This window comes from Equus asinus, chromosome 5 (assembly GCF_041296235.1).
Source record: "Equus asinus isolate D_3611 breed Donkey chromosome 5, EquAss-T2T_v2, whole genome shotgun sequence".
NCBI lineage: Eukaryota > Metazoa > Chordata > Mammalia > Perissodactyla > Equidae > Equus > Equus asinus.
Genome location: NC_091794.1, coordinates 109,013,402 through 109,039,304, shown reverse-complemented (window position 1 = coordinate 109,039,304; position 25,903 = coordinate 109,013,402). Strand labels below are relative to the sequence as shown.

The window sequence follows — 25,903 nt, the reverse complement described above, 5'->3', positions numbered from 1 at the left end:
TGAACCAGTTGCATAGGGTTAGTGCGATTTTGAAGGCAAGCAGAGGGCTTCCTTGTGAAAGTCGAGAAGCTCTGTGCGTGGCCCCAGCCACATCAGGTGGGCCACTTAGGACTCAGTTCTGATGGAGTTGAACCCTTCTTGAGGCAGTGAGGAGACCAAGAAAAACATGGTAGGAGTATGAAAAGATGTTTTTATCATTCTTCAATGAAAATCTGCCCTAGCCAGAAAGGGAGTTAATGAGGGAGAAGGTGGCAGCAGGATTGCTGCACAGTCAGGAAATGATGGGAAACATCCTGTTTGTTCTCTTTTGTGGTTGTTGTTTCCCTGGGAAACTGTGGCCGTGGTTACCGTGGCACTGTGTGACATGCCACACATTCACAGGATTTAGACCAGACTTTCCACTTTTCACACCCATCTGTAGGTGGGTTCAGAAATACACCGCATGGTAGACAATATCACATTTGCCTCCCAGGGAACTGTGATTATTCAGTCTTTAATGATCCAGTCCTTTCTCTCTTTCCTGTGCTGATCCTTTTGAGTATTTTACCCCTCCTAGACCTTCATTTTCCCAAAGGAGAGACCTGAATGACTTCTTGTCTTCTTGTGTTATGGTGGTTAGAAGGCTGGCAGGAAAGGTGGAAACTCTTGGCTGGGCTGTTTGGCTCTGTGTGTCTTTACCTGCTCTGATGCATGTTACAGCGCCTGGCACAAGTGCTTGCGCATAGTAGACACTCAGCAAATATTCACTCTCCTTTCAGTTCTCATTAGCACAGGTAATTAAGAACAGGAGCTGATAGACTGCACGTATCTGTGCAGAGATATATCTGTAATTAAAGTTTTAATTAAAGAAACACCAGACCAGGCAGATGGTTCTTATCCCTGCATCCTGTAAACCAAACAGCCATGGCTTTTCGATCTTGCAAACAAGCAAAGCAGAGAGTGGTGGCACTCGTGGAGGTGCACCAGAGGGAGAGGCACTCTTATTAACTAGCCGTAATCTAATTTTGGTAGCACTCTGTGTGATGCCAAATCCAGGGATAATCATTTCAGTTTGAAATGGAAATGCAATACATCAGAGCTATGTCCCAACCAAAGCTTTTAAGCCTCAAGTCAAGGGCATTACCACAGCCCAGCTGGTATATCACAAGGCATGTGGTTTTGTGCTAGATCACAAAAGCTGACGAAGTGTTATTTAGGATCATCAGCTAAATACAGGGTTAAATTAGAGCACTATCATCCTGATTTTTCAGGTTTTGCCACTGTGTAGCAATGCAGAATTGAGATGGGACATGTGCCGGCCTGGCTCATGCGTGTTGTCTGTGCTGTCCATTTTACAGTGACCCGAGTGACCAACCAAATGCAGAATTTAAAAAGCAAAAAAACCACAGGGGATAACAGAAAAAGACTTATCTCAGATCTGATCTTATCACTTCTTAGAAAAACCTCCCCACCATGAGCCCCAGCCATTTGTTCTAGTTGTATCACTGTCAGCAGGAAGCCAGAGCAGTGCAGAGAAGTGGGTAGGCAGTGGCACATTTTTATGAGGTCCATGCCAATTCACCTTGACCTCTTGGGATTTATCTACTCCTTAACCCCCAGTTTCTTACCCTTCCTCATAATTGTTTGCTTATCCAGGCTCATGATTTTCTGGCATTTAGTGCAGGTGGGCAGTTATACAACTGAATTATATACTAGCTGATATAGGTATGTTTTTACCACCTATATCTCATTTATTTTCTGTTTGGTAGAACCAGTACTGAAGATGTTCATTTCTAATTTCACAGTGAAACATCTTGGTTTAGAGGGTTAGGAGAGTAGTTTCTACTTTGCTCAATGGTGGATGACCTTATCATTCCTGTTTGTTTTAAAGGAAGTGGGACTCTCACTAGAAAACGAGCCCATGTTACACTGGCGCATATATAAGTATCTTCACATTAAAGACCATGTCACAAAATGGTAGAACATAGAAGTACTTTAACTCATCTTAATACCACCTGTAAATCAAAACTCAGTCATCCTAGCAGAAATGCCAAATCCACAGTACCTGTGGTGTGCTGTGAGTCTTGCCTATGGACGATGGGTGGACGGACATGTTTTTACTACCTTTTTGCTCAGGAAGACTTCTTTTATTTGGTGAGATGGTCTTTGTTTTTAGAAGAAGTCAATTAAATGTAAGTCACTTTGAGTAAACAGTCTTTTGCACTTGTGTCCAGGAAATACTGTGAGACCTAACCGAGCTGTACTACTGGGCATCAAGTTGGTGTTTTACATGTGGAATTTGAACCTGACTATGAAATCTGTTTCTTCTGTAATTTGGTTAGAGACCTGAATATGTAACTTTTAGTATACAACACAGTTTTAGGTTGTGGGTTTCTTATGAGGTGACACAATTGCTACTCAGAGAATGGTGCAGTTATGCCTCTCTTTAAGGTAGTAAATAGAGTTGTTTCTCCACAGAGAGAAACATCAGCAAACAAGCTCACCTGGAACAGTAGGCTTTTAATTTCTCTTGTGGAATGGGTTGTAAGAAAGCTTTTGTCCTCCCTCATATCTGTGTGATGATGATGTGGGGCTGGGGTGTACTGCCCACCCACAAAGTGACTTAAATTCAAACATTTATTCATTTTTTAAATAAATATTTATTGGATGCCTTGTACCAGGCACTCTCCTAGGTATCTGGAATAAAGCAGTAAATAAAACAAGGGCATTCCCCTTTCAAAGAGCTTATTTTCCGGTTACAGGGAGGGGCGATAAACTGTAAACAAACAAAAAACAAGTAACGCTAATTGAGTGATTCTCTGTGCAGTTACGTTTACTAACTCGTTCAGTCCTCATAACACTTTCAGGAAGTAGGTGCTGTTATTATCCTTATTTCAAAGATGAGGAAACTGAGGTACAGAGAGATAAAAATAACTTGCTCCATGTCACATAGATAAGAAGTGGTGCTGTTGGCATTCCAACCTAGGTAATCCACCTCCAGATTTCAGGCTCTTAAATACCATGCTGTTTTGTTTCCCTGTTAAAAAACTGCCTAATCTGTTTATTTCTAAGTAAATAAACAAAGAAATAAATGTCAGATGATAATAAGCATGTTGAAGAACAATGGAGCCAGGTAAACCTTTTAAAGGATTCCTAGATGTCTGCGTAGGTATGTGTGTGCTGCACATGTGCGCTATTTAGATGGCATGACTTGAGCAGGTGTCTCTCCTAAGGTGATTTGAAGGAAGTGACAGGGTGATCCATGTAGCTATCTGGAGTAAGAGTGTTCCAAGCAGAGGGAACACCAGAAACAAAGGGCCCATAGTAGGTGTGGGTTTGGCAATAGTAAGAGAAGCAAGGAGAATCGCAAGGAGGCCACTGTGGTTGTACGGAATGTAGTGGGAAGAGCAGAAGATGAGGTAGCTAGGGACGACATCCCATAGGCCTTACAGGTCATGGGAAGGTCTTTTGATTTTACTGAATCTTTGAGAATCTTTGAGTAGGAAAATGACATGATTAAAAGGATGCCTTTAAATGCAGTGCAGATAGTCTAGGGCAGGGGTTGGCAAACTATGACCTGAGGGCCAAATCCAGCCTGCTGCCTGTTTTTGTGGAGCCAGCAAACTAGGAGGGCTTTTTACATTTTTAAATTGTTGGAAAAAAAAAGATGAATAATAGTATTTAGTGACACATGAGAATTATATGAGATTCAAATTTCAGTGTCCATTTAAGTTCCAGTTTTATTGGAACAGAGCCACAGCCACATTCGTTTGCATATTGTCTGAGGCTGGTTTTGAGCTGCAGCAGCCAAGTTGAGTAGTTGCAGTACAGACCATCTGGCCTGCAGAGCCTATAATATTTACTCTCTGGCCCTTTAAGAAAAAGTTTGCGATCCCTGGTTTAGGGGGTAGGGATGGAAGCAGGGAGACCAGCGAGGAGACTGTTTCAAGGGCTGATGGTGTATTGGACCAGGGCAGTAAGAAGTGGTCAGTTGCTGGATACGTTTCAGAGGAAGAGCTGATAGGTTGTCTGCCGATATAAGGAGTTGGGGATGATGCCAGTGTTTTTTCATTGAGCAACTGGAAGAATCCAATTCCCTTTCACTGAGATTGGGAAGTCTGTGGGAGCTGTAGGGCAGGGAGAAAGGGTGAGGGGAAAGCAAGAGTTGTGTTTTAGAGGTGTTAACTTGAAGTGACACTTGGAGGCGTTGAATAGGCAGTCGTGTATGTGAGTCTGTAATTAGAGGAGAGGCCAAGGCTTGGACTGGACTTTCAGTGTTTTCAGCATATGCAAAATTCTTAAAGCCCTGGGAAAGATGAAATCCTGTAGGAGGCATGGATGGATAGAGAATTTCAAACAGGAGCCCTGGGGTACCAGTGGAGAGGTGGAAGGAAAGGAGATTGAGAAGGAACACCAGAGAGAGAAAACCAGGAGAGCAGAGTCTCCTGGAAGAATGTATTTCAAAGAAGAGAGTGATCATCTGTGTCAAATGCTGCTAAAGGTCGAGTAAGATACAGACTGAGAATTGACCATGGATCTGGCAGCGTGGAGGTCACTGGTGACTTTGATGAGAGCTGTATGAGTGAAATGGTGAGGACAAAGCCTGATTCTAGCTCGTTAAAGGGAAAATGGGAGGAGAGGAAGTGGAGCTGGTACTTTCAAGCAGTCCTGTTTTCTGCTGCCTAAGTGCAGGCTAGGAGAGGGCAGAGAGTTGCACTTAACCTGGGATTGAGGTTTTGCCAAGGGAGAGGTCTGGAGGGAGGGCCAAGGGAGCTGAGCACTGATGTGATGACGGACCATGTACCTAAGCTGGCAGGGAGCACAAGTGAAATGTGGGGGACATGAGGGGCAGCAAGAGGCTGTAGGATCACTGGATTCAAGGAGTAGGGTCAAGGAATTGTTGGAGTAGGGCTGGTCAAAGAGTGGGGTGCTTGAGTTTGATATTATGAAGGGGTGCAGTTATGGTTAACATCAAGGTCTAGGGCAGTGCTGTCCAGTAGTAATATAATGTGAGCCACATGGATAATTTTTAATGTTCTAGTAACCATATTTTTAAAAAGTATAAAGAAGTAAATGAAATTAGTTTTAATACTATATTTTGTTTAGCTCAGTATATCTAAAATATTATGTGAACATGTCAAAATAAAATTATTGAGATATTTTACATTTATTTTGTACTAAGTTTTTGAAATCTGATAATGGATTTTATGTTTCCAGCACATCTTAATTCAGACTATTCACAATTTCAAGTGCTCAATAGCCACATGTGTCTTGCAGCTGCCACACTGGACAGCATAGGTCTTGGTGATGACCATGGAAGTGCAGCCAATGGTTATTGGAGGAGACTGGGTCAAGTAACACGAGAGTTCAAGGTTTATGAAGGATTGTCTATGTGGGTCTGACACCACTTACGACTCCTGATAAGAGGAGCAGGGTTGGAGAGGCAGGAGGGGGTCAGGCCATGGTGTTGCTTGGGGTCACTGCCTCAGTGGCCACTGCTCTAACTTTCTGCCCACCAAGGAGCATTTCCTGACCCTGATCCTGGCCCTCTTCTCAAAGCATCCGTGAGGTTTTGAGGGATTGCTCTTGCCTTATTTCAAATCAAAGGGAACCTCCTTGCGAACATGGGTGTGGGGCAAGATTTCTGAGTCACATTAAAGTATCAGAACACAAGGTCGTAAATTTTGACAGTCTTCCAAAAATGGCAGCTTTTCTTTTGGGTTTTTGCTTTCATCCAGAAGGCCTTTCATTGAATCACTAATGAAAATGTTAACTCAGTATGAGCAACTCATACGGTGAAATTCTTTTCCCAGGAAAAAATATCCTTTAGATTCTTTATTTTGTCATATCTTTTGATTCCTATCTTTATTTTGGCATAATCCACAAATTCTATTAGGTATACTTAACTCAACAATCCTAAATGTGCTTGAATCCCTGCAGGAGGTTTGAGGCAGCCTCATGCAGTAGCAGGCGGCAGCATGCAAAACCTGCCTGCCCTCATCTGACGCTTCTGGAAGGGCAGATGTGGTCAACCTTTTACCATGCAGGGAATTTAGCTATATGTATATATGTATAATATATATATATATATTCTGGCTTTGATCCACATTGTGTCTTTAAAGATTAATGAGAATTGATGATGAGGTCAGAAACCTGTTCTTTAGCCTTGGTAGGCCAAGAAAAGTAAACTGTTTTGAAAGGGTAAACAGGAACTCCTCAGCAGCACACATGCTCTTACGACTTCCCATCCCCATAAGGAGCCCCAAGGGGAAAGGTAAATGGACCTCGATTCTGTACCTTTATCAAGTTTAAATTACTTTAGGTTCCCTTTAGTTTGTTTCCTGCTCTATGAAGATAAACCAAAAATCCTCCCAGCGCCAGTGTATAGGAAGAGCCTATTTTGAGCCGTGTGCTTGTGAACCTTATGTTCTTGGATGACTTTAGTGTTGAAGGGATAATTGCCTGTTCATCTTTTATGAGCTACTGTCATGAGAATTTGAGATCTAGGTAGTCTGTATTGTCAGCTTCCAGACTTTCATGATCCCCCTAAAGGCATCATAGAGAATGGTCACTAACTGTGCGCTCTCTGATGCTCTCCTCACACCATTGTGTCCACATGAAGGAACACTCAGTAAACACAATTTCGTAATAATGAAGTACTCATTGTGTAAATTTTCTTAACCTCTATTCTAATTAAAATGTTTCCATCTGATGGGGAAGTGTATGAATACCAAAAACTAGAAATTAAGCAAGAAATTAAAAGAACATTATTGGCTTTATTGCAGTTTGTTTTGAGGTTTTTATTCCTAAGTGGCGTTTTGCTTATAAAGTCACTTTTTCACACGCAAATCTTTATGACAAATGGACTGGAATGTATCCCAGCAAAAGAAGAGCTATTTTATGATGCCATTTGTAAATTATAACATGTTATGTAAGAAAACCAAAGTAGTAGCTTTTTAAAAGCATTGTTAACATAATTACTTAATTTGGTACACACATAATACTGGTTTCTTTAAAAGTGAAGCTTAGTGTGTCCAGGAGACTAGAAAAGTGAGCGTTTTGACATTTATTCATTGTTTTTTTTTAGACCTGGGTCACCAGCATGCTCTTGTTGTAATTCTGGTCTCAAAAAGTCCAGGGTATAACATTTAAACTTGTAATTTATTCCTTCAAAAATTTGCTGCTAAACCTTAGACTTTCACCAGTATGACCTTAACCAAGGCGGGTATTTGGCCTGCAGTAGGCAAGCACTTGCCCTTATCCTCAGGTACATAGCACCCACATACATGCCAGCTATCTGGATCGTTGTGTGTGTTTCATCTGGATTTGCCTTTGCTAATAAGTACTGATTAACTTGAAACTCCTATCTCTGGATGTGGATGTAGGTGAAGGCAGAGAAATACCAAACGCCACAGCTCTTCACAATCAAGTACAATATGCCACTAGCCGATCCTCACCTCCTCCCTTCCACCCTCCCCAGATGCAGGCACTTCACTCCTGTGTCCTTTGAACATCCTGTTTCCTTCTCCACCCCATCCCTCCTCCCCAGTTCTGCTTTATCTGGCAGACAGACTCTTTCTAGAGGCCAGCCTGGATGTCACTTCTCCATGCACTCTTTCTGCGCAGCCTGTCCTGTTGGTTCACTCTTATTATAGGCACTGCTTTCCATACCCCGTGAGGGCTCTTGCTATATCATATTGTAACTCATCTCTTTATTAGTGTCTTTAATCCACTGAACTCTGAGCTCCTTGAGGGCAGGTGCTGGGCCTCACCTGTTTCTGTTTCCCTGAAGCCCAGCCCAGCCCAGCATCTGCAGTGATTGTGAGGGAATGAATGGGAGTCGATGGATAGGGGAAGTGATGATGGGGTAATCACCTTCACGCCAAAAAGGTGAACTTAATAACTGTTTTAGGGGAAGAGAATAAATACTGTTTTTCTCTTAAAATTTTGGTAGCAGAAAGCAAATGTACAAAGAGCAAAGTCAGAAGCTGCCATCTGATCCCACAGAGACAATCGCATTTTATATAAAAAAAAAAATTTGTTATTGATCACCTTGCAATCTTCAGTTTGTTGTTCTGATGTCTTAACTAATTATTTAATTGGATAACTTCTAGGGAAATAGATCATAAATGTCATGAGGACTTTACTTGTAAGAAGCCAGCTCTTTTCATATATAAGTACCATCTTCTAGACTTGTGGAATTGACTGGCCTCTGAACATAGGACACATGCCTGAATATGATGGTTCTTTTTTAAGTTACCTTGCTCCACTGGAATTCAGTAGTCATGCTTATATTCAGTCAATTTGAGGTTTGGTTGGAAATCAGTCCCAAATTGGAAAAACAAATTAGGCAGCATCACCTTTCCCACTGGCTCCCAACTCGCCCTATAAAACTTATTACCGCAGGGGCCGGCCCCGTGGCTGAGTGGTTATGTTCATGTGCTCTGCTGGGGTGGCCCAGGGTTTTGTTGATTCGGATCCTGGGCGCGGACATGGCACTGCTTGTCAGGCCACACTGAGGCGGTGTCCCAAATGCCACAACTAGAAGGACCCACACCTGAAAAAAATGCAACCATGTACTGGGGGGATTTGGGGAGAAAAAGCAATTAAAAAAAAAGATTGGCAATAGTTGTTAGCTCAGGTCCTAATCTTAAAAAACAAACAAACAAACGAAAAACCTCATTAGTCCAATGTTCAGGTGTTCTACCCTAAATCACTCACTTTATGGCTCTTCCCCCCAATAGTACCTAAGCAAGGGGAGGCAAATGAGAGACAGATTAGAAAGAACAGATCTTCAGAGGTTTTCCTTCAGCATCAGTATCCATTTTGATAGTTTTAAGGGCCACTGTAGAAGTCACCTGTAGCTTATTAGGCTCTTACAGCAATAGGAAATGTTAGTCCTTTTCCTCATTCAGTATCCTTTTGAAATACCGTATTTTTCTAACCTGTGAAACTGGCCTAGGAAGTAACGATTGGAAGTGCTAGAAATTAAAAAGTCCACCTTCTTAGTCTAGCAGGGGAGCCTCTCAAAGCATTGTGTTCTATCAATATGAATATGTACTTAGACACATTAATCTGAGTTAGAGAGCTGATTGTACATAATGACTCCCCTGGGAGGCTATGTTAGAAAAAAAGAAAACAAAAACTTAAGTAGTTTACTGAATATGCATAGTCAGTAAAAAATTCTTCTAAAATTAGTGTTAATTGAATCTGAACCTTGATCATCTTTAAACCTTTAATTTTTAATTTGATCCTTTAAAAAAAGTTTTGTGGTCTCTTGAAAGAGGCCTACAACCCAATAAAAGTTACGCTGTAATTGCAAAAAGACCAATTGTAAAAGACCCAATTTTGTGTCAGCGTAGGGAAATAAGTCAGATATGTGGGTATATATATGTATATAGTAAGTGTGTCTGGGGGGCACATATATACAAGTACATGTGCGTATATATGTGTGTGTTGAATACATACTTTAGTTTGCCTCTATCCAGATGTCTCCTTTTCTCTCTGCCTCTGGAAATGGGGCAAATTTTCTTCAGTTAAAAACAAAAATAGAAGCGACGGTCTTGACCCATTTTACACTTATTTATTTCAGGCTCTCACCACACACTTGTTCATGGGCGCAGCAAGAAGAGGGATCCACAGAGCTGGAGCCATGAGGGCTGACACATTGGAATGAAGGCTGGCAGAATTCGTAGGGAGAGCTTTGCCATCCTGCCAGCTCCATATCTGGCTTCAAGACAATTCTCTTAGTGAATTAATTGTACTCAAAACCTGAAATTAATTTGAACTGAATGTTATTAAAAACGAAATAGATTAAAGTGACCCACTCTTGCTTCATCCAGAGTTATTATGAAGGAGATCTACGGCCTGACCCAGCTCTGGGAGAGCAGGTCTCTATCCACATGCCACCTGGTCAGAGAGGCCTGCATGACCATCCTTGCACCAGGTGCCATTCTCAGTCCTCTTAGCAAATTTTCATAAGAGCACTCACACCGCCAAGTGATGATGTGTTTACGTGTTGGTTACGTCTGTACCCTACAAGAATGGAAGCTCCGCAAGAGCAGGGCCTCTGTCTTGTTCACTCTGTGTCTCTGATGTGGAGGACGGTGCCTGGCACAGTGTAGACTCGAAATAAATGCTGTTGGATGAATGAATGGGTCAGTAGCTTTGCATCCTTTCTGAATGTTTCCTTTTAATTTGCCTTTACATATGACTTTTTAAAATGATAAAATAGTGGAATTTGGGGGTAAATATAAAAAAATTTTGTGATTGAAATGATTGGCAGCCTAGTACAGAGTGTTTATGAGATCCCAGAGCATGTCAGGACTTTGGAATTATGAATTACAAACTTACTGTGTTTTGTGGTCTGCATGCCTCCTAACGAAGAAGTAGAAGAAATAGATGTAGGAGAAACGTGAGTCATGTCTCTGGAATATTTTGATATCAAGACATCTAGTGAGAATCTAGACAGAAACATTGAGAAATAAAAATAGGGAAGTAGAAAATAGGCAGACATTTAAAATTTCCTTAATACTTAATAGTTTAAAATAATAAATTTTGGCATCAAGTAAACAAGATAAATCAAAATATTTCTTACGTCAAATGAGCATTAACAAAGATAGAACTTGGAGGCAATTACTTAGATAATACTAACAAAAGTACTTTTGTTCCAGATTACCTTCATGGATGTCATAGTTGCTCCGTCTTTGTTCTTTGTGTGTTGGCATAGGCCAGAATACCGATACTGTTCTTGAAAACCTTTGAGTTTTTTTTTTTTTTAAATACAAAGAGCAAAAACAAAATCAAGGAGACAGTATCCTGTGATGTAGGCTGTTATCTCAAGGTGAGTTTATTTGTGGCACTAACTTGTGATAAACTGTTTAAAGAACTGAAGTTTCTTTTCAGGTATAGCATATTTTATTTGTCAGGTTTTGTTCATTTTAGTGTAAATCTTGGTTATTTATTGCACACTGAGGGAATCAACTAAAAAGTTGTGAGACAAAGTCCTAGTTAAACTTGAATTTTCTTTCACATAGAGAAGTAACCAGCATTTCTGATCACATCAGTAAATATGTTTCAGTTCCTTTTAGATAAGGTGGGAAAAACAAAAACCAGATTTTTATTGCCACAAAGCAAAATGAAAACAAAAAGCCTTTTATGGCATAATGCATTTTTCATTAAACTTATCTCTGAACTATTTTCATTATGTAATCTCATCCTTTCATGGAAGTATAAGAAGTGTGAATTCTGGGGTGAAGAAATAATTGCAGAAGGTGGTTAATGAGGCAGAACTCACAAATCTGCATTTGTAGTTTTGTGGACAAATAAATCATCAGTGGAGGATACAAATGTAAACAAAAATTCTTGATTGCATTTAAGAAATGGAAGATTGAACTTTTTACTAAAATAGAATTTTACAGCCTCTCAGAGGGATGTTATAAGTATTAAATAAGTGTAATGTGCTCAGAATAGCAACCTAGGGCGTAGTGAGCACTAGTAAATGTTCGCTATTTATTCTTACAAGGATTTTAGTATGAAAGATTAAATCATGTTTTAATCATGCATAATAAACTGTGCTATAATTTTATTATGGTGAATGTCCACTTGTAATTCAATGAAGAGTGGCTTTTTAAAGCAAAGAAGAAGCTGAAATGTTTTTCTTGGTGCTGTTATGTATGTAAATGTAAATGGTGCTGGGACAGGCTATCTAAATGTCAACCCCGCGATAGAAAAGATGCAGGAGCAAATGTGTAACTCTTAGTTTTGTTTTGAAATACGTTATTTTCATAAATCTGAAGATTTGGTTAACTTATTGTTTTTAGCACACCCCACTGTCGCATGTGTGTACTTCTAAGTTTTGTCGAATTAAGTAGAAATTTATGACCAACAAATGCTTAAAGCCACTGTCAAAATTACGTACTTAGCACTTCATTGATTCGAAGTCTGGTTTTCATTCAATATTCCTGCAGTGTGACATAAGATAGTCAAGACTGATTACATGAGTTAGTGCCCTCTGGTGGCATGCAGAGGACATCAGGCAGAGAGGGATTGACCCATGAGCCTGCAGATAGCTCTTCTAAAGAGGAGCCACCTGATAATTGGTTCTTTCTGAGAACTTTTGTTTTTGGTGGATTTTGAACAGTCTCATGGTGATTGGTTTATGCCTGTCTATAATTTCATGTTTTTCATGTGTTTGGTGCTTGTCAGTTTCCTACTCCATGAAGCCCTGGCCCTGGAGTTCACTAGTAACAGCTTTACAGCCAGCCTACTTAAGCAGCTTAGGTTATGGGTGAATTTCTGGGTGAGAAAATTTTCAGGTGCACCTGCTGTAAGAAGGTATATCAACGTTAAGATTTTCCATGGAGGACCAGGACGTGTATTTTTAGATGCATCTCTTAACTTCCTTTTCAGGGTGGGGTACAATGTCCCTTCTGGATTGATATCTTTGGGTGACTCACTGGTACAGCTTGAGATGAGCCCGCCCGATGGATTAGTATTAAGTGGGCATTCATTTCCGATTTCGATCTTCTCTAGAGGGCAACCCCGCCTTTCCCACTTAGGTCCTTTGGCCAGACTCGTTCCACTTTGAGCTTTAGAGTAAGGCAGACAAGGAATTGGATCCCTCTACCTCTGAAAAGGTGGGACTCTGGGAAAGTCACTCTGTCTTTTATGAGTTTCTTTAGCTGTGATATAAGGGCAGCTGCTGCTGATTCTAACCCATGTCTAGAGACTGCTGTGAGGTTGAAATGAGTTGATATGTGAAAAAGTCTTAAATTGAACTATGTCGAGTGCTATTAAATACGTGAGTTTCCTTTTCTTCCTCAAAAGGAAGGAAGCTCCTCTCTCCTTTTTTAGTTTAAAAGATCATTTTAAAAAAGTTTTTTATTTTGGAATAATTTTATATTTACAGCAAGGTTGCAGTGATGGTACAGTTTTCCCATATGCCTGCCACCTAGTTTCTCCTGCAGGCCTCACTTTTATACTGTTGAGTTTTCTTATAACTTTTTGTATATAATCTCTGTGAACTTTGGTAAAATTTGACTTACAGTGCCAATTTAGCACTTTTCTAAGGCTGAAACGTTTGCCCTGAATACCTGAATTCTCCTGTAGGTGTCCTATTTGTTTCCAGACTATCCTTCTGTTTTTACCTTGGTCCGTGTCTGACCATTCTAATGTCAAATTTGACTTTAGAATAACCTCCTTAATTTTCCTGAATTTTAACAGCTAAATAGTTTCCCTGTTTGTGCAATTAATGAGCTGTTCAACCAAAGGAAAGACGTGGTAGGCAGTTTGAGTCAGTATTTCAACCAGGCGTTTTTGGAGTCTCATAGCTACTTCTCATGCCATCACAATATAAGTCAGGATGGAAGCACACGCACTTTCAAAAAACCCCCCAAAAATCCCAAAACATTTCTTCAGAAATACAAAAAGAAACTTAGTGGGCTTCTTGATTAAAAGTCCACTGGCTAGTTTTAATACATAATCTATAATTAGCATTATTATATAAACAAAAATAGTAGTAACTCATTTTATATGCCTTTACAGTTGAAGAAAATTATTTTGCAGGCAACAGCTCATTTGGTTTCTTAACAACCTTGAGAGTCGGAGAGAGCTTTGTCACTCCCTTTTCCTGTACCTTGATGAAGTCAAGGAGGCCAAAGAGTGACCTGGTTGAGGCCGCATAGCGAGAGTTAGAGCCCAAGTTCTTTAGAGCCATTCTGCACACGTGGGCTGAGCACCTCCACTCCATGCCTCCCCCAACACTCCTGCAATAAAGGGGCTTTGAAAATGCTGTTTTCTCCCTTTTAAGTTGGCTATATTTTACTCCAGTGATCATATTTATGCTTTTAATATGCATAACAATTCTTTGATAAATTGACAATTTATATATTTTGTTTCAGCCCAGATCCTTACTGAATATTATGAGATCATCATTGTTAGGCCTGATTTAGCGGAATCTCACTGTCTTGTGCCTTTGGGGAAATCATGGTCACTGCCAACACTGAGCATCCACAGACCCTGGTATAACTGCAGCCTCTTCTGAGGCGACATCCTGTGTGTCATCTTTGGGTTACGTATTGTGCTGGAGAGAAACCTTGACGTTAGAGACACGTGTGACATCTTTTTTACGAGAGCCACTGAGATATTTGAATGAGAAGATGATACAGTTTGAAAAAGTGATAATGGGCCAGGTTCTTGAAAAGCTAGCAGAATGTCTTATTTAAACATTTAGACCTAATCAGAAAACAGAAATAAATCTCCTAAGAAAATTTTTTGGCAAATATGGTGGGAGTAGATGCTTTTATGTAAATTCTAATACCTGTTGCTGTGGCATAAAAATTTAATTTTGTTGTCATGCTTGTTTGTTTTGTTTTGTTTTGTTTTTGGTTAGGTCTCCCATTTCTAACGGCATCTTGTTTGACCTTTCTGAAACCATGAGTTCAGATGAACCCATGTGCTGGTGGCTGTGGTGGCAGCTGTTCCTAGACTGACCACTCACTGACCACTTTGGTGAGTTTGATGGGTGATTTTCTTTTAATCAAGAACATAGACAAATCTGCAAAGTCAAGTGTTAAGAGTTAGCATACGTTTTAATCTTTTGAAGTTTTAATAGTCTCATTCAAGAACCATCTTTTTTTTTTTTTTAAAAAGATGACAAAGCATCCATGTGTTTGCCTCTTCTAGTCTGGCATGTCAGAATTCCGGAGCAGCATCCAGCGTAAATCCCTGGTGGCTCTCCTGACGCCTCCAGCCTGGGTGGATGTGCTGCTCCCTTGCAGCAGTTTCAGATGTCACATAATAAAAGTCTTTGTTGTGGTGGTTTTGGTTGGTGTCTTCAGGTTCGATGCCTTTAGGAAGTTATAAAACAAATGGGGCTATCTGGCTGGACTGAGAGGCTGGATAACCACTGATCTGAGATTGTCCCTGTTGATATCTGCAAAATTTAAAATGAAGGGTTTAGTTTCACGTGCATGCTATGGGGGAGTTGTGTGTTATAATAGGCTTATGTCCCATCGGGGGATACTCATGGTACTGATCCTGAGAAACTTAGACTAGATGGGTCCTTGGCTTCCCTTGACTAGTGGATTTTGCTGAGGATCACCTGAGAGATTGTGTCACCACTTTCCTTTCTTTCAGTATTGGGGTCCTGGAATGGGTGCAGCCTGAGAGGGAGGTGCTCTGTCTTCATTTGTAGTGTACTGACAATGACTGGAAAACAGATTAAGGTTTTTGGTTGTGTAATTTACAATAATGACCAAAAGCATCAAGCCTACTCCCCACAAGCTATCCAGTTAGCCAAATATTTATTCACATTATAAATTTCTTTCAGCTGTGGCCGGTCACTTCTTTCCCTATCTTTTTCCTTTCTGTTTCCTTTACCCACCAGATAGATTCACACTGAAAAATAAAACGGGCTCTAGTGTTTACGTGTTAAAAATTAACCTTGCTCAGAGGTGCCTTGTGCCAAGCACAGTTAAATAAATGGAGAACTGGGGCAATTGTTTACGTGAAGGTTGGATGTGACATGTGAATGAGCCTATCTTTTTAATACTCACCCATCTGTCCTGGACTGCAATAGGCGTTTTGCATTTTAAGTTTAATTTTGAGAACCAGCCACTCACTGTGAAAGCAAAGTTGCTGGAAAGTTTGTTTTAAAGATGATGCCACCCTCTAAACCCAATAAAAATAGCATGGAATAAAATTTAATTATGCTGTACTGAATATTTCATGTAGAATTAAGGGGCAAGAGTTGCCTTTAAAAAGCATTAAGTTTGGAAAGAATAAAGGCTTTGTAGTTTCTTTGGAAGATACTATAATTAAAAGATTTGCTCAAATGTATTTTTCCCCTTTTGAAGAGTTTAAAGAAATCCATCCTTCCTTCCTAAATTGATTGCCTCTCAGACATCAGCCCTGCTTGGCAGTCAGTACGATGAGGCTGCCTCTGTGCTCATTTGACGGCTTCTTTCTGTTCAATGTAAAATAGGTTTTTAATCTTCTGATTTAGATGTTTAATAGAAAGTAAATGTCTGACTTGCTTTGGTTTCTGCTGAACCTGTGTTTAAATCCACACAGTTTGAATAAAGTGAAAACATCACTGGACTAGCTATTTTAAACATTTCAGGATGTAAGAATGCTAAATGGGGTTCCCTTTTAAAAATAGAAATGGCTGCTTGCATTTACATAATTACTGCTAACTAGCACAACATTTTAAATGGTGACAAACTCAGGGTAGAAAAAGTATCTGTTTTAAAAAGCCTGGTAAAAGGAAGCTGAAAATGCTTTTTGAGCAGCTGCCTCGTGTGGAAGGTCTTTGCAAAGCCAGGAAACTGAGACTTGTCGGTAGGGAGGGCAATGCTGGGGGAGGTGGTGAGCAGCTCAGGTAGCTTCTTATAGACTCTTGTAAGCTGTTCCTCAGGCTGGAACTTGCTAACCTTTCATTTTGAAGCATAGTTATAATTATTAATTCCCAAATCTGCCTTTCAGTTTTGGAGAGGGTGCGGTGTTTTCTGGCTACTGTTAAAAGGTGTCTGGTGAGGACTGAAGTTCATTGTTGGTGAAAAGAACATGGAAGAATGTTTGTGAAAATGAAAATGTGTTGAGATACAAACTCAGCAACACTTCAAGCTGGTAGCTCAAGAGTGTCCTTGATTCTGCCCTCTTTTCCCCATCCCAAGCGTGGAATCCATCTGTCAGTTTTTTTCTTCTCTTTCCAAGATATGTCCCACTTTGCACATCTCCCCATTTTCTTTACCTGGACACCTGTCACCTTTTCCTTTGTGGACCCCTTGTCTCCAGTCTTGCTTCCTGTGCAGGGGCCAGGGTGACCTACTAAAAATGTAACTAGGATGAGATTAGTAGCTTGCTTAAACCCTACCTGCAGTGACTTTCCATCCATTGGGAATACAGTCAGCCTGTGTGATCTGGTCCCTGCTACAGCTCTCAGTTCCCCCCGCTTGCCCTTCCTTCCGGCATGTTGACCTTTCCCATACCCGGAACCCATGTAGCCTGCTTCCTTTTTGCATTAGCTGTTTCCTCTATGGGGAATGCTCCCCTCACCCTCTCCAATCTTTGTATGCTGGCTTCTTCATGCTATTCAGGTCTCACCTCAAATGTCATCTCAGAGAGGCCCTCCCTGGACAACCCAATCTAGCGTATTCCCCCATCACTATCATCTGGCAGTTTTGTCTTTTTTTATAGCGTTTATTACTGTCTGAAATTTTTTCTTGTTTTCTTTTTTGTTATTTTTCTCCTCTCCTCCCCACCCTTCTAATGTAAGCTCTTTTATAGCTTGGACCTTGTCCGTCTCCTTAGCTGTATTCCCAGCAGCTCAAAGCACCTGTAGGTGCACAGATCATCACTGATTAAGTGCATACAGGAGAGGAACCCTGGAGATCACTAATGTCCAAGGAGAGCTCTGACCTGGTGTAACTGGGCACCTAGAAGGACGGTCCTAAATTCCTTGTCCCTGGATGGTTTGTCCCTGTTTGGGTTGGGTGGTTTTGGAACCTGTTCTAAACCTTGCATTTTGGCATTGAAAGTTAACATTTGGAGATTCATGGAATGACTGTACTTAAACAGATCAGCCTGTGTCCCAAGAAGGATGTGAACATGGTTCTCTCGGCTCCCTGCAGTGAGATGCAAAGTTAGTGTTCCCAGCGGTTTTGGTTCCTGGTGGGAACTCACCAGTAGTGGGTTGCCTCCTTGCTGGGCCAGTGGGGCAGCACTGCCTCCTTTTGCCAAAATCAGAATTTGAACTCAGTTGCACCCAGCTTGATAGCCAGACCTCATTTTCTGTGATTTCTCCTGCGGCATCTGTCTTAGGAGCGTGACGGGGAGATTTTCTATGTTCAGCGTTCATTCTGGGGTTAGGGAACAAACTTGCTAAGATCTCGATATTTGCGGAAATCTAAACCTCAGTGAACAGCTTTTAGCTTCTTTGGTTTTCCTCGTGGTTATATCTCAGAATTTTAGGAGGAAAATGTACCAGTTCCTGAAACCTGGCAAGTTGGTGAGGGTGCTCGGAAGTAGTTAGTTGAACCCTTCACATTCAGCTTCCTTAGGAAAGAAAAGACATCTCCAACTCACTGAACCTCGATTATATTATGCCACTCTGAGTTGTCTGTCAAAGCATTTACTTTGGTCTCGAATATGCTACTTGGGAACTGAGTTGTAGAACTCAGGAGAGCTGTCTGCTAAGCAAAAGCTCCCCTATGCAACTTTCCATTCTTGTTGCTGTCTTTATCAGGAAATTATTACAGTGGTTGGGGTGTATTAGTAAACAGTAACTTCTCAGTTAGATTATAGTGAAATGGACGTTTTTAGGACTGAGACCTAGGGATAAAGCCCTTGAGCTGGAGGATTTGAGTTGCTTTTGACTGAGTATCAACTCATTAGACTAGATTTAGGGGAATCTCTTCTTTCTTGGGTGTGGCTGGAACCTAGTGCCACCCAAGTCCAGGTGCCTTGACCACCTGGTCCCCTACTTGCTTGACTAGAGAACAGGTTTGAGCTGGAGGGAACAAACAGGATGAGGGCAGGCAGAGCCAAGAAAGGGCCTGGCCTATGCAGGATTGAGGTGTGTGAAATGAAGGTGTGTAGATAGGAGTGGAAAATGGGTTCCGACCAGCTTATGATGGGTCTTATGTGTAAGAAGTGGGCAGCCACAGCAGGTGGTTTTCCCATGAGGATGAGCTGGTGAGTTGGTATGGTTTAGGGTCAGCTGGTGGCAGGGAGAAGAGTTGGGAATACATATCAGTCATTGGTTTCATATTTATGGAAAATCCAATAAACCTGTCTTTACTGGAAGCCATTTTCCTTTTAGAACAAACAGTATGAGAAATCATCCACTGCAGACCCCTAAATGGTGTCTTTTCTGATTTGACCCTTTGGTTGGTTGCCTTTGAAGTTAACAAGCTGGGTTAGTCAACTGAATACCCTAAACATTCCTGTACATGCTTGGCCAGCAGTGGTCACTAATCCTGGTAAGTATTAGAAGGGCAATGACTTTCCCACATGGATTATTAGAAATTAAGTGTGTGCAGTACACTTGACGGTGTGTTTGACACACATTCAGTGTATATAGTAGTTGCTATTTAATTGTTTGAAAATGAAACAGACAGGGAGGGTCTGGTCCAACTTGAAGAAGGGAGGTTGACCCTTCTGGATGGACATATTGGTTTCATTTCACTGGCCTTGAAGGTGAGCAAGGGAAAAGTACCGTTTACTGTTGTTCATTTCTCCTTTCCCAGCCTTAAAAGAGCCCAAATGATTTCCTGCCCACAAACTGCCTGGTTTTCTTTTTCTAGTCTGTCCCCTCTTGTCTAAGGTATTTGCAGAAATTTCTGGCTAACCACCAGTCTGTAACATTCCTCTTCATTGTAGATGCTGTGTTTAGTGGTATCTGAAAAACCCTACAAATCCAAAGTTGTTGCCTTAGGAAAGTTGAGATTCCAGTGGTTCAGTTGCTAAACTGCTGTTTTATATTCCTTATCTTGAAATTGTGGTTGGCTCGTTAAATGGTTCTTCAAGTTGGTTAAAGATTTATTAAATTTTAGTGTGTCCCAATTAAGAGAATACTAATTATTGTGTATACTTTACAAGGTCCATCTATTGCTCATTCCCAAGGTTGTAGTGATGGAAGGAATTGATATAAATTCTCTCTTTCAGGCAGACAGGTTAAAACTCATAGATGGTGGGAGGAAAGGCTAGTAATTGGCAACAGTTATCTTGGGTGGAATTGGCTTGTGAGTTGGCCCCTCATGATGGTACAGATGGTTTCCAGGGGGGAGTTGAGGAAAGACAATGGAAAGGAGTTTTCCTGAGTCTCGTCTCAAATTGAATCTCCTTTGCTTCAGCAGGCCAAGCTTAGCTGGCCATAACCTGATTCCTTCAAGACCCTCTAGCCTCTCATCACAGAGTGGACCTCCAAACAGGTACCTGGTTGACATGGAGCCTCTGGTTTGTTTTGTTTGAACGATTATCTTTTTAACAGAGAAATAGATGATCTAAACCCAGCACCAAAGTGCTTCTGCCATCCATCCCCTTCATGTGCCTGAGTGTCACAACATGCTCTTGTGTGGATCTATAGGGAAAACCAGGTAGGCCTCTAGGATCTGTGAGGTCATCTGTATCTTGGGTGCTTCTCCAGGGTGGGGTGGGTTTGCCACCCTTGACAGCTCTGCCACCATCATGGCAGTGTGCCCACCCTGCTGATCCATCCTAGAAGCACTGTGGATGATAAATAATCACTACAGTGCGAGGGCTGAGATGCAACTCCCCCCAGTGTGTGCTGCGTTGTAGTGTTTTCCTGATGGATGGAGCCTGTTCTGGGAAGCAGCTTATTGTCTCACGTGAACAGCCTTTCTAAAATAAATGACTGCTTTCTTAATATTTTGAATCATTTTCTTCCGCACATGTTTTGTAGCCATGGTTTGAAAGCTTGCCAAATATATGCCTTTGCACAACTCCCTGTAGGGCTGGATATACAACCAGACCAAACAGTGTGATTTAAGGTTGAACATAATTGGGAACTCAGCAATCACTTGCCTTGCATTTGATAGAATGGCAGCGAGTGCTCTAGAGTTATTTCTCCGTTAAAAAATTATATACATAACACACACACACAAACACACACACATATATACAGTAGTTTCACTGCCTGACAATAAAGAAGTCGTGTCTGAAACCACTGGGCAAAAACACTAGCATGGTAAATAATTACTTGACTTTTGTGATGGAGGCAGTAATTAACTTCAGTCAGATCCCAGCAGTTGATACTGTAGATGTGACGGAGGACCTTACTCAAATTATATAAGGTTGCAGGATGGAGAAAAATCAGATGGTGCCAGAAATACATTTTAAACCTAAGCCCTTGTGAAGTCTTTCATCACTTGATCTGTTTACGTCTTTCTGTGTACCTGCAGTAATTGAGCCATGAACTTGGTGAACTTGGTGCTGCCTCCCTGTTAAACAAGGGTCTTTGGTTTTTACATTTCAAATCCTGCTGTGTGTTTGTTATTGTTGGATTGTTGGTTATGTGTAATTGAGACCCTTTCTTGTGCTTCTAATGCTGGTGGGAAAAAAAATGCTATTAACAGCCCCACTCCCTGGAGCTCTTTAAAAGATGAAATTGAGAACTCTTTGAAAATTCACGTGGGAAATCCAAAGTTTGTTTACCAGACTGAGAGAGATGATGTTATCGGAAACTCATGGTAAATATCTGGATAATAGAGGGTGGAGACACACTAAAACATCTGCTTCATTCTCTGTGCTGGTGCTCTTCAGGCTTCCCTCCAGCACTGACACTGTGTAGGAGAAAGAGGTGGTGTGTGGAAGATTTGAATATCTTTGAAACTGTGTCCAGGTTATCACAGCCACCAGAATTCCCTGCTGATGGCCTCCTGTTGCTGTGCAGTGAAACAACCTCCCATAAACCCTTGTAAGAGGGTGTTAATCTAACAAGAAAAAGAAATAATGTTCTTAGGTAAAAATTTTGCCATCTCAACTTGTGCAATTAAAGTGAATTTTCTCCAAGTTTTTTTTCCTGAAAATTTGGACACTGTCTAATCATTGAAAAGCATCTGTCTTTTGGAGTTCAGACAAGTTAATCAAACTCCAGAATTTAACCTTTATTTGCAAACAAGATGATTATGAAAAGTCCTATGGAATTTATATTTATATGTATGCCACCTGAAAGAATAAGTGAATTCAACAAGGCTACAAGATACAAGATCCATTGTATTTCTGTATATTAGAAGAAAAAGAAAAAAGGGAAGATGAAATAAAAAAAATAAGTGCCATTTACAATAGCTTCAAAAACTAAAGATCAAATGCCTGAGAATAAAACTAAGTAAATCTGTATAAGATTTCTACACTGAAAACTACAAAACATTGCTGAGAGAAATGTGAGAAGATCTACAGGAATGGAGGGCTATAAGATTCAATATTGTTAAGATGTCTCTTTTCCCCAAGTTGATTTATGAATAGAGTGCCATCCTAGTCAAAATTTAGACAAGCTGATTGTAAAGTTTATGTGGAAATTCAAAGGACCTAGAAAAAGCAAATCAATTTTGTAGAAGAACAAAGCTAGAATATTGCATTGCCTGATTTTCAAGCTTACTTATAAAGCTACAATAATCAAGACGATATGGTATTGCAAGAGGATAGACACATAGATCAATGGGACAGAATAGAGAGAGTCCAGTAATAGATGCACACATACATGGTCAATTGATTTTTGACGAAGATGTAAAGGCAAATTCAATGGAGAAAGGACAGTCTTCAACAAATCGTAATGGCAAAATTGGACATCATTTGCAAAAAACATGAACCTCAGCCCATACCCCATACGCCTATAGACAAAAATTAACTCAAATGGATCACAGACCTAAGTTTAGATTCTAAAGCTATAAAACTTCCTGAAGAAAACACAGCAGAAAGTTTTTGTGACCTTGGAATAAGCAAAGATTTCTTAAATACCAAAGCACAATCCATAAGTAAAAAAAAGAAAAAAGGATTTCAGACTTCATCAAAATTAAAAAATTCTCTTCTTCCAAAGATATTATTAAAATGACAATGAAAAGAGAAGCCATAGACTGGGAGGAAACTTTGAAAAGCATATATCTAATAAAGGGCTTGTGTCTAGAATATATGAAGAACTCTTAAAACTCATTAACATGAAAACAACCCAATTTAAAAATGGGCAAGAGATTTGAATAAATACTTTATAAAGATATACAGATGGCAACTAAGCATGTGAAAGATGTTCAATATCATTAGTTATCAGGGACGTGAAACTAAAAATCACAGTGAGATACTGGTACCCACCTGTTAGAATGTTTCAAAACAAAAACAAAACTCTGATGATACCAACTCTCATGCCTTGCTGGTGGGAATGTAGAATGGTACAGCCATTTTGGAAAGTAGTTTGATAGTTTCTTGTAAATCTACACTTTAGAAAATCTTAAATCTGTACTTTTAGTATGACCCAGCAGTCTCACTTTTAGGTATTTACCTAAGAGAATGAAAAGTTATATTAATACAGAAACTTGTATGTGAATATTTATAATGGCTTTATTCATGATTTCCAAAAGCTGAAAACCCAAGTGTCATTCAACTGGTGAATGAAGCAACAACTTCAATACAATACTACTCAGCAATAAAAAGAAACGGACTGATAGAACATGGCTGAATCTCACATGCATGATTTTTAGTGAAAAGCAGCCAGACTCAGGCTACATACTGCCTGATTCCATTTCTATGACCTGGAAAAGGTGAAACTGTGGAAAGAAAACAGATCAGTGGTGGCTGGGGATTGGAGGTAGAGGTGAGTTGACTACAGAAGGGCACAGGGAAACTTTCTGGGGTGATACAAATTTCCTATGTTTGATTATGGTTGTGGTTACACAACTATAAAAGTTTGTCAGAATGTATAGACTTGTACACTTTGAAGAAGTACTTCACAGAAGAAGATATATGAAGGTTGACAAGCATGTAGAAAAGTGCTCTTCACTGAACCATCAGGGAAATATAAATTAAAACCACAATGAGATACCATCTATTAGAATGGCTAAAATAAAACGGACTGCCATCAAATGGTGAGATTGTGGAGCATCTGATGGTACATTAAGTGCTATAACTTCTTTGGAGACCTGTTTGGCAGTTTTTATGATATCGAACATCTACACTATGATCCAGCAATTCCACTCTTAAGTATTTACCTTAGAGAAATGAAAATAGATGTTCACAAAAGGATTGTACAAGAATGTTTATATAAAGCCCCAAACTGGAAATAGCTCAAATATCCATCATCCGAAAAGTGGATAAATAAATTATCACAATGGAATATTACTGAGCAATAGAAAGAATGAGCTACTGGTAGAACCGTATGGATGGGTCTCAGAAAGAAAAGAACATACCTTGTGAAACCAAGATATGGTGATTGGAAGTGGTCTCTTGAGGCAGGGAGGGGAAATGGCTGGAAGGAGAGCAAGGAGGCTTTCTGGGTGATGGGATTGTACTAAAGCCCTTTTGGGGTTGTGATTACATGGTTACATATAATTAAAACTCATCGAACAGATTAAGATCTCTATTTTATTGTATGTTAATTGTACTTTAATAAAAGTATCTTAAAGCTCACTTTTCTAGACATTTTATTGAATCCTAACTTTTTAAAAAATTATTCTGTTTGGTCATCATTACATGCATTTTGTATAACCCTCGTTTCTATGTGGTACATCTTGTTGACATTATGCAGTATTCGCCTGGGGCAAGAGGAAAGGCTCAATTCTGATTGATTGATTTGCCATGGCTCAAAGCTTCAGAATGTCCAAAGGACAGGTAAGTAATGTGTGTTTTTGACTCTGAGTCCTATAGGACGTGCCTTTAGTTAGCAGTTCACTGTTATAGGACCTCAGTGTTGCAGAGAACTTGAAGACTTCCCATGTACCTTACTGATAAGGGGCAACCCCTTCTAGAAGCTGCTGTGGCTATAATTCCAGCCTTATAGATTGAGCTGGATCCAGAGGGCAAGGGATTGGAAAAGGTTTTTGCTCAAGCTCCCTTTAAACATCAGGGTTCTTGCTTTGGTCTTTCTCTTCTCTTATACTCTCCATGGGCAGCGTCATCCGTGGGCATGGCTTCTACCATCACCAGGCTATTGACGATTCTTGAATTATCTGCAGTTCTCTCTTTTCTTCTGAGTTGAAACTATATATCTAGATATCCACTGTATATAGCGCTCTCTCCCTCTACTCACAAATGGGCTGTTATTCTCATTTCATGTAAAGTTTCTCTCAAACCTTTCCTGCTACTATTTTCTCTCTCCATTTCCCTTCCCATCCTCTCCTTGACCACAGAAGTCAGGCATCTGTCTCCCCACCTCATTCAACAGAAACTTCTCATTTTAGGATTCACTGAGAACTCTTAATTACTAAGTCGCACGGCCTGTTTTCAGCCCTCATCCTTCCTGGTCTCTCTGCAGCATTTGCTGATGTTGAGTGTTCTTTTTTCCTTGAGAAAAATTGTTTAATTGTTCTCTGCCTTGGCTCTGGGACACAGTTCTGTCTCCTGCCTCACCACCCTGTGGCTGCCTTTTTCCTGGTTACCCTTTGGGATTGCAGCACCTCCAATTTGTGTCCTTGGTCCTCTTTTCTCTTGTGAGAGAACTATGGTCTGTGTTCCATTCTGATGGGTTACATTTCCCTTTATACACCCGTGACCCACACATCTGTATCTTTCGGCCTTACTTCTCTCCTGAGTTTCAAGTCTTTATTTCATATTGTGTACTGAACACTTCAAACTCACTCTGTCTAAAACCAAACTCATCATTTTCCCTCCAACTGATTCTTTCTCTGGTTCTGGGTATCCAATGAGACCAGTGGCCCAGGCTCCCAACTCTGGAGTCCTTGATGCCATTTGGTGCTCCCTGGAGTGAGTGAGTGACAGTCTGCAGGTTCTGCCTGTAAACGTCCTTTTATTCTTTCCCGTCGTCTTTTTCTCTCCTGCCACTGCCCAGCGTGGGCCCTTGTGACCAGCTGTTCCTGGGTTTCCCTGCCCTGTTCCTCCTTTCTCTACAACCCACTTCTCCATTCACTTATCATCACTGCAGGATAAAGCCTCAACTCCTTCGAATGACAATGAAACCCTTTGTCCATGCAGCACCTCTCCCTTCTGCACTTGGGTAATGGGAACACATGTAAGTTTCAGTTGTATTCTCCTTCCTCTCTGTCTTATCCTCATCCTCTGGTGAATGAATTGGTTCCTGCTTTAGGTTTGCGAAGCACTTTGCATTTTTCTTTATTAATAGTTTGTGAATGTGTCTCCCTACATGCATTGAGTTCTTTGGGGATAGTATCTGGATCTCTCACTTGTGTGTTATGGGGCCAGACACAGGGTCTCGTGCACAGAACGTGCTTGGTAAAGG

General features: G+C 40.6%; 1 protein-coding gene across 29 annotated transcripts in view; it reads left to right on the top strand.

The window, feature by feature from the left end:
* The window catches only part of CAMTA1 (calmodulin binding transcription activator 1), an 854,855-nt gene that overhangs the window by 86,140 nt on the left and 742,812 nt on the right, over nucleotides 1-25,903 (top strand). For 2 of the 29 annotated variants that reach the window (XM_070511195.1, XM_070511196.1), the window contains one exon: nucleotides 9,572-10,136. The exons of the other annotated variants lie outside the window; for them this stretch is intronic. In XM_070511195.1, the coding sequence (XP_070367296.1) occupies nucleotides 9,572-9,655 (84 nt within the window). In that variant the 3' untranslated portion in view covers nucleotides 9,656-10,136. Of the gene's footprint in view, nucleotides 1-9,571; nucleotides 10,137-25,903 lie in introns of those variants that run through there. 29 annotated transcript variants of the gene reach the window in all.